The following is a 13,713-nucleotide window of genomic DNA, read 5'->3' as shown; positions in this document are numbered from 1 at the left end:
AGCAGTGGCCTCTCCCACATAATACTTGTTATCGGTCTAGTAAAGTAGTCAATTGCTCAGGGGCAATTTCGCATCTCCTACCACCACTTTTCCACACTCGCTATATTTACTTTATTGTTTCTTTATCTAAACAGCCCCTACTTTTTATTTACGTAATCTTTATTATCTTGCAAACCTATCCAACAACACCTACAAAGTACTTCTAGTTGCATACTTGTTCTAGGTAAAGCGAACATCAAGCATGCGTAGAGTTGTATCGGTGGTCGATAGAACTTGAGGGAATATTTGTTCTGCCTTTAGCTCCTCGTTGGATTCGACACTCTTACTTATCGAAAATTGTTGCGATCCCCTATACTTGTGGGTTATCATGCATGTCATCAATGCTACTGAAGTTTGAGCACACTTCCATGGTGTGCTCGAACTTCTTGCGGTCACCAAGCGAGCACTCAAGGAAGAAGGCCCTCCATCCAATGCCCTAGGGGAAAGGGTTGGGTTAGAGTTGGAGTTCTTGGCGAGGGAGAGGTGGTGAAACAGAGAGGTGGAAGAGGAGAGGTGGTGAAACAGATGGGGTTTGAGTGCGGTGCTGGGTTAGTACGGTGGGTTAATGTAGGAGCGTTAGGCCAATATGAATGAATGTTGACCATTGAACAGCATGCTGTTAATAATGCAGATGGATAAGGACAAGGAGGTCGTGTCACCATTGGAGAAGGGCAAGGAGGTTGTGCCATCATTGGTGGAAGTGCCGGCGCAAGAACACCCAAGCGCCAAGCGGAGGAACTATCGACACTACCATGAGGAGTCTAGGCCAAGCCACTTCTACAAGGTAATGGTCCGAAATTGGAGAGCATGCCAATGCCTCTGGAGTTCACCAATCACTTCCCCGCCGTCCCTGCAGAGTTCAAGCTCAAGACGAACACCGGTTGCGCATGGAGGGCGACAGTGAGGGTGATCAATGGCAGGGTCACCCTTGATTAGGGTTGGGCCACATTTGCCGCCGTTCACTAGATCATGATCGGGTATATGCTGACATTCAAGCTGATGACCCCCGACACCATGAAGGTGATCGTCTTCAACGATGAGGGCGTGAAGGTGGTCACCAAGTGCAAGGAGCACGACAACGCCTTCACCGTGATTGCCTGAGCTCATGTTGCCCATTCATTGTTGGTTGCTGGTTTAAGACTTGGGTTTCGTTTAAAACTTATTGTACTATGTTGGTTTAAACTTGTGACCGTCTGAACTATGGACTTATTTTTGTGTCTAAGTTTGTTCTGTTGCTCTAGTTTGGTTCTTTTCATGTGTGCCTCTGATAACCTCACCACATCGAGAAGGAGGTTACCACACAACTGTCCTGATATAACCAAACAACAAACAGCAGACCTTCCGTTTCTGCACATGCAGGCAACCAATCAACATGCAGATGCTGATTTTTTTTATCTGCATATGCTCAGTTAACCCAGTTGGGACAAGTATATGTAGGTAACCAAACACATCCTTAGTTTTCATGAGCCAAATTCTCTGCTCTTGCGAATGGGCCTCGATCTCATAGGCTGCACAGCTCGGTGTCGAATGGCAGTGTTTCAAGAATCAAAGCAAAGCTAACAGCAGCAGTTTAATTGACCAAACATTAGCAACTGAAACATTGCCACATCCATTCATGCTTATCGAACGCAGAGAACAATCACAATCAAGCTAGCATCATGCAATCAGGCATATTCATATTCCATGGCACGGTTGACACTAGAATTGCAGAAGATCCATATTCCATGCCACGGTTGACACTAGAATTGCAGAAGAGAGAGTTGATGCAACAGCTGCCTTATATAAATAGTCGGTGTCACAGTGTGTATAAATACAATTCTGACATAATATACTCTAAGCAACAAAGAACAAGTATCACAAATGGGGGAAAAAAGGAGAAAAAATCACAATGTACGCTGCAGGTTTCGTAGGCAGTGGAGGCTTGACTGTTTGTGGTTCCCAGCAGCATGGGCGACAAGGGTACTAACAAAGGGGCAATAATTTAGATAAACTCCTTCCGTCTTCATCTACAACCAAAAAATCCCATCTAACCCCCTCCGGTATTTACACGAGGGGGGCAGATACTCACTCTTGAGCGCCGGTGATCCGATCAGCAGTTGACGCCGCACTGCCCCATGGCGACGGCCTTCTGGGTGTCGGATATGAACGGGTCGATCTTCACCCACAGGAGGGAGAAGATGGAGGCGAGGAGGATGGACCAGACGATGACGATCGTCGGCGTGCGGTTCTGCTTCCCCATGAGACCCTTGAGGAAGGGGTAGAGATGGAGGATGACCCAGATCGAGAAGAAGAGCTTTCCGAAGAGCGGGCCCCAGGACTGGTACCCGCTGTTGATGGCGTACGATATGCCGGCCACCATGCCCACCAGGTTGATCACGAGGACGGTGGTCGGAGGGATCAGGAGACTGGTCCACTTGAACACGTATAGCTCGGCAAAGTCGCCGTCCTCGTCGTTCGCCTTGGACGTGACGGTGAAGTTGGTGTCGATCCCGGCCAGCACCTTGAGCAGGCCCTGGAACACCGCGAAAAGATGGGCAGATGTGCCACCGATGACCCAGAACTGCTCGTTTCTCCACCAGTCCTCGATGCCGACACCGCTCCATCGGAGCTCCAATATACCGGTGGCAAAGATGGATGCAAACATGAGAATGAAGAACATCCCAGCATAATTACTGATCTGCATATCAGAAAGAAGAATATACCAACATCAGACACAAAGACACCTGATTGTGAGGGTTTTAGCAATGTGAGATTTAACAAGAGGAACATAGCTCTGCACATGTGAAAGGGTTTCTTTCTTGTGACTTACCTCGGGGATGATAAATTTGTTGGTGAGGAGGCAGATAGCAGGAAGCACACAATAGGCGATAAGCGGGAGGGATGTTAACGGATAAACGATGGTGTTGATGTAAGCCACCCTCTCCAGAAGTTTCAACCTCCCACCGTAATTGTACCAGATAGGGCAATGTCTGCTAAACAGAATTTCAACTGACCCAAGGGCCCATCGCAGCACTTGATTAAGACGGTCAGACAGATTGATTGGCGCAGAACCCTTGAAACAAGGCCGGGGTGGCATGCAGTAGATTGATATCCACCCTCTTGCGTGCATTTTAAACCCGGTAAGAATATCTTCAGTAACTGAACCATAGATCCAGCCAATCTGAAGCAAAATAAAAGGAAATCTCAGTTCCAGTTTCATATCTCCGCATAGAGAAAAGAATGACGGAAACTATGACTCTCAAACTAACCTCTTTTCCCCATTCGGTCTTGTCCTCGTATCCACAGCTGATGACATGGATGGCTTCCTTTAGTAGAGAAGCTGGGTTTGTTGAAGGTGGTATGCCTCCTTGAGTCATAAAGGTGGATGCAGTAAATATAGGAGACTGACCAAATCGCTTCTCCAATCTCTTCTGGGACATAAGCATTGACCTTTCATCCTCATAACCTGATGAGATTCAGAAAGAGTGGTTAGCTGAAGCAAGTCATAACTCAGAATCTCAAGAACCAAAGCGAAGACAAAATAGAAGCATAATGTTTTAGTGATGCAGTATATACGGCACCTTGTCTTCAGATGCCAAGAATAAATGTTAAGGTAAAAATTGCAAGCACATACCTTCTATACCCTCTTCTATATCTTCCATGTTGAAGATGGGAGCAGAAGACTCAGTTCTCTTCATCATACGGTTCTTGTTATCCATATAGCTCTTGCTCTTTTTCTTTCTGCCACCGCAGCAGCTCTTAACAACAATGTTAGGTTCCAAATCAGCCTCAGTTAATACAGGATCATAGCCATACAAGGCCTGCCTGTTGAAACAGCATCCTGTCCCGACATACATTGGACCCTGAATGCCATCTAAACCTTTCATGTTGATCTGCAAAGAGGAAAACCATGTAAGAGACAAGAAAGTGTTGTCATCATGATGAACAGACACCACCAGACTTACATCAAAGAAAACAATGTTGCGATTAGCATATCGATCGTGCAAATCAATGCCATCAAATCTTTGTGGAAATTGGACATAGCAAGTTTTCCTTCCTAGAGCGGGATCCATCATGAAGCACATTGCTTCTCTAAGAGCTTTGCTGCTATTGAAGTAGTGATCACAATCCACATTAAGAAGATAGGCACCATTTGTCAACACGGCAGACACACGAATCTGCCAACCAGCAAAAGATATGCAATCGTATAATTAGCAACGAACAAGATAAAATCCAATGCAATGTACACAAGCAAATTCGCGGAAGAGAACACATACCAATGCATTCATTGCACCAGCCTTCTTGTGATGCTGGAAACCTGGCCTCTTTTCACGAGAGACATACACAAGCCGTGGCAACTCATTACCATCAGTGTCAAGGCCACCACTGTGCCCCAAGAACACCTGAATTCCATGAAAAGCAAGTTTAATCCATAAGATTCAAATTAAGTTGACATTATTTTCAAATGGCAGACGCATTGAAGTAAAAAGTACCTGAATCATGCCAGGATGGTCCCTAGGGTTGTTCCCAGGCCAAGCGGTGCCATCAGCCATGGTCCACCCCTCTTCAGGCACTTTTTGGGCTTTGGCAACAAGTGCATTGATTCGTATTTTAAATTCTTCATACTCTCTCTGAAACAAAGCATACCCCAAAGTTAATATCCAAGCAGAATTTGGGGAAAGAGCAATCTAACCATGTGGCTTGTAGCTTACCTTCATTGCTCGTCTTTCCTTCACAAAAGAAGGCTGGATCTTGTCCTTGAGGTAATCTATTTTTTGCTGAAAGTAAAACTCTGGGGCCCTTGGTTCAATGTTGTGCTTCTTGCAAAATGGAACCCACTTCCTAGCAAATTCTGCAGTTTCTGAGAGTGACTCAAACGTCAACATAGCCGAACCATCATCAGAAACATAGCATGACACTTTGTCGACAGGGTAATCCACAGCAAGAATGGACAGAACAGTATTTGCTGTGATCAGGGGAGGTTCCTTCAGTGGATCCACTGTACTGACAAAGATATCAATGGGACACAGCTGTGATGGCTCTCCCTCCCTATCATACCTGCAACATTAGATTATGCGCCCCAGGACAGTGTTAATGAAAGATGTTATGGTGCCAAAAATCATGAACAAATGTAGACCCGTTTGTCGTAACTTACCTCAATGCAAGCCTGTCAAGGTATGTTTCACGGTTGATTGGGTACCATTTTGGAAACTGATCTAGAAGCCAAGACAAGGCAAACCAAATCTCACAGATAACCGACACCAGCCATAACCCATAAGCATCACGCACTGGATGACTGACACGATACTGGAAGAAGAAGCACAGGATGATAAGTCGGAGAATGATCACTATCCGGTAGAGGTTGAGCTGGTTTGCAGGAATAGGCACTATACGGCTCAGAGGTAGACGTGCATCATCAACCCTGCCAAAGACAAAAGTACAGATATCTCAGTTTCATCGAGTCGTTTCCAATCTAACATCAAACTGCAACAACACTACAGGTAAAGCATAGTCAAAACAAAAATTATAGACCCTAATCAACTCAGAAACATAAAGCTATCAAAATGGTCATTGATTATAATGGAGAAAGGTTGTTTATACATTTGCATATCTTCACCATTTGAGCCAGTTCCTTCCATGTCTCCTCCTCCTCCTCTTGCATCTGGATACTTATTGGTCACCTGCATCATGTTTTTGTCCTGCTTAACCCTCCAGCTTTCAACTCTTTCCTTCCAGTCAACACTGTTAAGCCCATAGGAGTTCAAGTCCTTGGAAGGGTCCACAATCCTCACAGGAACTGATATCATAGTAGAGAAATGTTAATATTTTCATCAGATAAGCAGACAAATTCTCCAAAAGATGCTATTATGACAGATGAATATACCTGGGACACTTGGATCGACATAGCTTGACGTTGGGCTGCGGATAGAGTGGCGATCAGGGGAAGCGTCAGGGATTTCCCCGGACATCTGAAAAAGATTTTCAATGCATTAATGCACAAGAGCAAGGAGTTCTCACGGAAACAAACTCAGCTTTCATCAATGCATGAGAAAACCAAGAGTCTGAATGATAGGTATTTACCTGTTGCCCACTTGTGAGCCGAGGAATACGATGATGAGGTTCATGGCGAGAGGATGAAGACAAATCAATGTCCTCTCCTTGCCACTCTGGACCTTTGCCATTCCCTTGCTTATAGTTGAACTCATTGTCCAGGTCATCAACATCTTCTTCCTCCTCATCACCCGGAACCCGGGGGCTACCTGAATTTTGTCAAGAAGTGATGCATACACCAATTAGCATGATTTTATAAACAAAAACATAAGAGTATGAGGGCGACGGGTTTAATTTTATATGTCGAGCAACAAGGAATGACCAGTATACCGCGACTTTGGCTCATAGTATAAAGCAGACTTCCATATGCATTTCTCATACAGATGACATAACAAATCAACATGTTGTATAGGAACAAACCTTTGAGCCTCTTGTATCTAGTCTTGCACTGGGGACAGCATTTGACCCCATCCTTGCGTTCGTACTCGTAGCAAGGGCGGCAGACCGGGAAGGCGCACTCATTGCAGGCGACAAAGACGTCGCCAGTGGCCGAAACGCCAACAGTGTCGCCACATATCTGGCAGGCCTGACCAACCGTGCCTTTGACCTCCTTGCCCTGCATCAATGAGATGAAAATAGGTCAGCACAAACCCGTACGAAATCACAGAGGTTGCCAGGAGACACAGCAATCCCCCATGTACCATAATCGGTCGGTCAGCAATTGATCGTCTGCTTGGCTTAAAGCTGAAACTATGATCCAAGCGTCGGGAACGGCATGAATTGCAGGATGCTAGGGTAAGGCAGGCTCATCAGTGAAATGCTAAACATGGACCCAAATATATCTGTGTCGGTGAGGTCTGGAACAGATAACATCTCCCAATTGCTCCACCACTCGTCAATTCCTCACATGAACGGGGTCACAATTAACGGACAGGGGAAATGCCGCAAATCTATCTAGTATCTACGAATCCAACACGCGACTACGAGCACCCCCACAGATTCATAGGTAACCGGGGGAAATTCGAGCTGTTACACCTAGCACCGCAACCTAGATCCACCCACCGCCTCACGCACACCAGATCGATCCACCGACGCGCGGACGCGCGCACCGCATGAAGGAGCCGTGACGAACCGAAATGGCACCGACAAATTAAGCCGCGGCAGGAAGAGGAAGAGAGAGGGGGAGACAAATTAAACGTACCGGGGCGGGCGCGTCGCCGTCGTTGCGGATCATGACGAACTCGTTGCGGTTGTGCGAGCCCGCGACCATCCCCCGGTTGGCCGCCATCTCTCCTCTCCGCCCTCGCGCCCCACCGGCGGCGGTCTCTCACTCGAGCGAGAGAGAGAGAGGGGCACGGAAAGGCCGCTCTAGATCCGGGAGGAGATGGCCACCATTCCCAGATCCCCCGCGAGCTCGCTCTCGCTCTCGCCCTCTCTCAGCTGGGTGCTGCTCCAATGCCGCCGCTCCTCCCCTCTTACATACGCACGCGCTCGGCCAGTTGAGCTCAGTAGGTGGGGTGGAGTCGCGGTCGCCTCCTCTCCCACCGGCTACCGCCCGTCGCCCGGTCCGGATTCGCTGGCCCGTCCGCGTCGCGGCGCTGGGCACAGGCTGGAGCGAACGGTGACCGGCTGCAGCCGTTGGATGTGTCGGTGTCGGCGCCTGGAGGCCGGAGGCTGGACCGAAATGCCCCCCTACCTGCCGCTCCTTTCCCTATCGGTCAGTGGGTTATTTTTCCCGCTGGTTTTGTTGATTTGTTAACCTTTTTAGCTAGTATATGAAACGGGGGCAACCGGGAAATGCCATGTGCACCATGCGTGTTGCATGTGAGTTGGCATCAAATCGATGGGTCCGTGATTGCTGTTAGACCCAGAGCACATTGTGCAAGATCAGGGAGGGAGTGGGGCTCGCCAACCATGCTCCTACGAGCATGAATCCGTTTAGAGTTCAGAGTCTACAGCAATTGTAGGTACGTGAAATTCCGGCATACTTGAAATGCGGTGGGTTTCATTGTTTTACGGATCTGGATGTAATTTTTATTTGTTTCTGGTGTTCGTTGTCCTGCCATGATTGAATATGAATGGATCAGAAATTTTCCCGCAAAAATATATACGAAAATCATGTGCGAACACTAAGTGCACGAGGATGAAATGGCCGGTGCGAAGTTCGATTGCAAGTCTGAACTTTCTCTCGACTTTTAAATAACGAAGGTGCCTGGAAAGGGCCTTGGCGTTTAAAAAATCAAATAAAGAGTTTGAGAAGGGCTTATGAAAATTATTAAATCTCGCCCTTTTCTAGTTTATGTGGCGAACTATCGGGTTTCCTAAATGTACTAGAAGAGTTGAGCGCGCTTAGATGCGTTGTTGGTGTTGTCGGGATTTCCATAATTTTTGTTTGTTATTTGGTTTGACGCGTGGGAAAGATGGTGTTTTTATAGGGTTTTTATTATTTATGTCATTAATTGTGTCCCATTGCTTTTAATTTTGCTACTAGAAACTTTAACTTCTCAAAAATGATATCGCTCTGCTAGGCACATGCTCAAAAATGTCATTAGACATCATTACTGTCAGCTCAAACTTATTTATCATGCCATAATGACCAAAATAACCATGGACCAACATGTCAGCTCTCCTTCTATCTCACTATGATGATGTGTGGGTCCCACTTGATCCCAGCAACGTTCTTGTTTTTCTTTAAAATTATCTGTTTGCTTACTCCTCACTAATGGGGCTCACACTTATCATTGTGAGATAGAGAGAGATGACATGTAGGTCTACGGGTATTTTGGTCACATAACATGCTCGATGGGTTTGACATGACAGTAACGGTGTCTAATGGCATTTTTAGCAAACATCTAATGGAACAATGACATTTTTAGGTATCTAATGTCATTTTTTAGCAAGCATTTCACGAAATGATGATATTTTTTAGTTGTTATATCTTTTGATGGCAACACTGAGTAGTGAGACACAACTGGTGGCATAAATGATGGAAATCCTATTTTATAACTCGGTGTTTTGGTGGTATGATTATGTATTATCAGCTAATTAGCTCATACTTACTTGAGGAAGTTTTCTTGCATTGGTGGCCGCATATATTATATTAGTGCCACAGCGTCACATGTTGATGCTTATTTTTTCTAAGTGGTGAGAGAATGCACGGTACTTATGTGTTTCTTAGGCTGGTTGCTGCGAATTAGTTTGAGAAACTGTTGACCCACTCAAAATCATAAATCAAATCCAATGCTGAATACTTTGACTGAACTAGAGAGTTCCTTGAAAAATTGTTGGCCCAGTGAAAATCGTGAACCAAATCCAAAATAAAACACCTCAATTGAATGAGAGGGCTCTAAAAATAAAAAGCATAGTCTATTAGATTATCACTCTCTTGTGCCAATTGACGTGCTTGGGCTACCTAACATTTATGTTGGACAACTATTCCCAACTTTCATTTAATCTACCGACAAATGGTAAGAAACACAAGGTATATGGAAATATTTTTGGGTCGATTGATATGAATTCGTTTCCTTGAATCCAAATATTTCATGGTGCAAGTGGGCTTAAGACCTTGCAACAATGATGCCCGGGCCCATTTGATCTAAAATCCGGTATCTGAAAAGCTCATGCAAGATATCAAAGAACTAAAGCTCTTGATTTGCGATCTCGCATACCAAGCACTAACAAAGTATTGCCTCCGATCTAGAACACAAATTCTTTCGTGATGTTGCCAGTCAAACATTTGTAATATTTACCATCCGCAAAGAAAGAACTACTAACATCCAAAATGCAAAAAAGACATGACAATGTTTATCATGAAATATAATACGTACAAAGCAAAATTACTTTCCATAAGGTTCAAATTACAAAATAAGTAACCAAGTTCAATAAAGCAAAAAGCAGTCGTGTCAATTTTTGTCATAGAGTACTCCCTTTGTAAACACAAATCAACTTTTACTATTTTAATTTAAAATAGATGATTTTTTGAAATTCCTGGGTTTCAAATCATATACAAAAATTAAGTACATAGGAAATAAATAGCTGGTGTGAAGTTTGGTTCAACTTTCTCTCAACTTTTAAATAATGACCATACTTGTAAGGGGTCTTTAGTATTTTAAACATTCGAATAAGGAGTTTGAAAGGGACATGTGGAAATTATTAAATGTCACCCTTTTCTAGTTTATGCAACACACTAGTTTGTCATTGTTAGACCGAGACAACTTTGTGGAAATCGAGGGGGGAGGCTCACCAACCATGCGTGAATTGCATAAAACTACCACATTTGTGGACCCTCAATCAAGACACCACCATGTTTCATCTGTTTTGGAAAAAAACCATCATCATTGCGTTGATAGTTTGCGAAAAATGTTGATTGGTCAATTAGAGAAGTTTGAGGGAAAACTTGACGGGTCGATTCTGTTGTCAATGACACATGACCTGGGGACTCGGGTGGCGGACGGACGAGCACATGCGAGCGAGGGTGGCGCGTGAAGGAGGGGTCGGAGAGGCGGCCGGTGGAGCTGGCAAGGAGCGTTTACACGTGCAAGTCAAAGCCCATATCCAACTTAATAGTATAGGCAAACAATGTGACATTTGACCGCCACATCAGCACTTACAACTGGGCCCCGTCCGTTAGATTTTGCGTCAAACGCTGCTTATTGATCGATTAGTTAGGAAACGGAAACGCCATCAATTTACTCGACCAACCACACTACAAGTATAAATCTGTTTAGAATTCAGAGTCTACATCAATGGTACGTGAAATTCCAACATACTTGAAACACAGTGTATCTCATTATCTCCATTTGAATTTTGAAATAGATTATTTTCTGAAATTCCTAGGTTTTGAATCATATACAAAAAATTAAGTGCACGACAAAGAAATAGCCGGTGTGAAGTTTGATTCCAAGCCCGAACTTTCTCTCGACTTTTAAATAACGACAATGCTTGGACGAGGTCTTGGTGTTTTAAAAAGTCGAGTAATGAGTTGGAAAAGGACACGTGGAGATGATCAAATGTCACCCTTTTTTTTCTAGTTTATGCAACAGACTGTCGGTCTTCATTCATATATCATCACTCTAAGTGTCAATTGACGTGCTTGGGCTACCTAACATTCATGTTAGACAACTATTCTCAACTTTCATTTGATCTACCGACAACAAGCAAGGAAACAAGGTACTCCTATATAGCAAAAAAAAAATGGATGGATTGTTATGATTTCCTTTCCTTGGATCCAAATGTTGGATGGGTGCAAGTGGGCTTAAGATCTTGCAAGAATGATGGTGGGCAGGCACATGTAAAATTATGCAGCAATAATCGTCTAAAAAAATCATTCAGCAAGAAAAGCAATCTCCACCGCGCACATGAAAGTGCATGGAGCGATTCCTGGAAGCCACCTTCGTGTGTGCAACTATGCGCAGCGTGGGAGCGATGGAGTGTGCGCAGCGCAGCTGGCTCGGCCTCGTGCTTTGCATTAAACTAAAACTAACCCGTCTGGTAATCCGTTCATGTCCCAATAATGGCGGTTGAGGCGCCGCTGTCAATGGCCGTCGGTGGCCTCTTTCTTTACTCCTCTCCCCATTGTCTCTCTCTCTCTCTGGTCTAACGAAATGTTGATCTGATTGGGGGTTGGAATCTTATTCCATCTCGTAGCTCCTCCGTGCATGGAAAAGGATTTGAGATTTGTCATCGGATCTCAACAAACATCCATCCATTCATTCATTCATTTGCGATATATCGTCGGTGCAACACTGCTGATAGATACATGTAACACCTTCGATGCGACTATAGCTCCCATATGTCGAGACACGACTTAGAGGCATAATCGCATTGAAGGCATATGTCGCAAGTTAGGCAATCTTCACAACATCCCATATAATATAAATAATAATAAAGGGGAGATAATATGGTTGGCTTACACTCGCCACGTCAATCAAGTACATTTAACATTACATCATCCAAACACTCATGGTCCGACTACGGCGCCAAAATAAAAAAGAACCCAACATGCGACACGGTCCCAATCACCCCCAACTGGGCACCACTACCGATCATCGGGAAAGGAAACATAGTAACGTTGAGAGTCTTCGTCGAACTCCCACTTGAGCTCATACGCGTCTCCTGGAGCGGAATCATCAGGCCCTGCATCTGGTGTAATAGTAATCTGTGAGCCACAGGGACTCAGCAATCTCGCACCCTCGCGATCAAGACTATTCAAGCTTATAGGTATGACAAGGTAAATATGAGTGGAGCTGCAGCAAGCGACTAGCAAAATATGGTGGCTAACTTAAACGCAAAAGAGAGCGAGAAGAGGAAGCAAAGCGCGAGCGAGAAACTAGAGAGCAACCTGCGCAAACATAACTCCAACACCGTGTCCACTTCCCGGACTTCACGGAGAAGAGGCCATCACGGTAACACACTCAGTTGATTCATTTTAATTAATTAAGGTTCAAGTTATCTACAACTGGACATTAACAAATTCCCATCTGCCCATAACCGCGGGCACGGCTTTCGAAAGTTCAAATCCCTGCAGGGGAGTCCCAACTTAGCCCATGACAAGCTCTCACGGTCAACGAAGGAATAGACCTCCTCCCAAGACGTTCCGATCAGACTCGGTATCTCGGTAATTCAAGACACTTCGACAGGTTAAAACAAGACCAGCAACACCGCCCGAATGTGCCGACAAATCCCGATAGGAGCTGCACATATCTCTTTCTCAGGGCACAATCGGATAAGCAATCCGTACAACTAAAACCAGCCCTCGAGTTTCCCCGAGGTGGCGCTGCAAGGGGCTCTAGGTTGGACCAACACTCAGAGGAGCACTGGCCCGGGAGGGTTAAAATAATGATGACCCTTGAGTCTGCAGAACCCAAGGGAAAAAGAGGCTAGGTGGCAAATGTTAAAACCAAGGTTGGGCATTGCTGGAAAAGCTTTAATCAAGGCAAACTATCAAGGGGTTCCCATTATAACCCAACCGCGTAAGGAACGCAAAATCCGGGAATATAACACCGATATGACGGAAACTAGGGCGACAAGAGTGGAACAAAACACTAGGCGAGAGGCCAAGCCTTCCACCCTTTATCAAGTATATAGGTGCATTAAGATAACAAGATAATATAATGATATCCCAACAAGAAAATTAATATTCCGATAAGGAACGGCCTCCGATCTTCACCTGCAACTAGTAACGCTATAAGAGGGGCTGAGCAAAGCGGTAACATAGCCAATCAACAGTTTGCTAGGACAATGAAGGGTTAGAGGTTTGACATGGCAATTTGGGAGGCTTGAAAGCAAGTGGTAGGCATCGTAGCAATGGCATAGCAAAAGAGCGAGCAAACTAGCATAGCAAACATAGTAGTGATTTCAAGGGTATGATCATCTTGCCTGCACAGTTGTCAGAGTTGACTGGATCCTCGAAAGCAAACTCAACGGGCTCCTCATTAGCGAACTCGTCTCCCGGCTCTACCCAAACAAGACAAACAATCAACAAGGATACAATCAACCACGTGCAAGGATCAAGCAATATGGTGCAATGATGATATGCTATGCGGGATGCGATGCGGGATGCAAAATGCAAGATATGACAGGAAATGCATGAACCTGGCCTCAACTTTGGATTCTAAGTGTGCCACTGGAAAGATGAGATGAAAT

The 13,713-nt window shown here is 45.0% G+C and overlaps 1 protein-coding gene across 1 annotated transcript; it reads right to left on the bottom strand.

Moving 5' to 3' along the window:
• Window positions 1-1,799: 1,799 nt before the first annotated feature.
• Window positions 1,800-7,550, bottom strand: LOC125513686 (probable cellulose synthase A catalytic subunit 1 [UDP-forming]). Its single transcript, XM_048678849.1, has 14 exons — window positions 7,271-7,550; window positions 6,490-6,685; window positions 6,100-6,278; window positions 5,903-5,987; window positions 5,620-5,815; window positions 5,174-5,440; window positions 4,731-5,076; window positions 4,512-4,649; window positions 4,296-4,421; window positions 3,984-4,196; window positions 3,653-3,911; window positions 3,288-3,484; window positions 2,849-3,199; window positions 1,800-2,716 (listed from the first exon to the last, which is right to left on the bottom strand). Exons 1-14 carry the CDS (start codon window positions 7,355-7,357, stop codon window positions 2,129-2,131), a joined length of 3,228 nt encoding a protein of 1,075 aa, XP_048534806.1. The 5' UTR covers window positions 7,358-7,550; the 3' UTR covers window positions 1,800-2,128.
• Window positions 7,551-13,713: the final 6,163 nt, after the last annotated feature.

The sequence above is a fragment of the Triticum urartu genome, chromosome 6, assembly GCF_003073215.2.
Source record: "Triticum urartu cultivar G1812 chromosome 6, Tu2.1, whole genome shotgun sequence".
Classification (NCBI taxonomy): domain Eukaryota; kingdom Viridiplantae; phylum Streptophyta; class Magnoliopsida; order Poales; family Poaceae; genus Triticum; species Triticum urartu.
The sequence above is the reverse complement of the archived record's forward strand: the minus strand, read 5'-3'. Positions and strand labels throughout refer to the sequence as shown.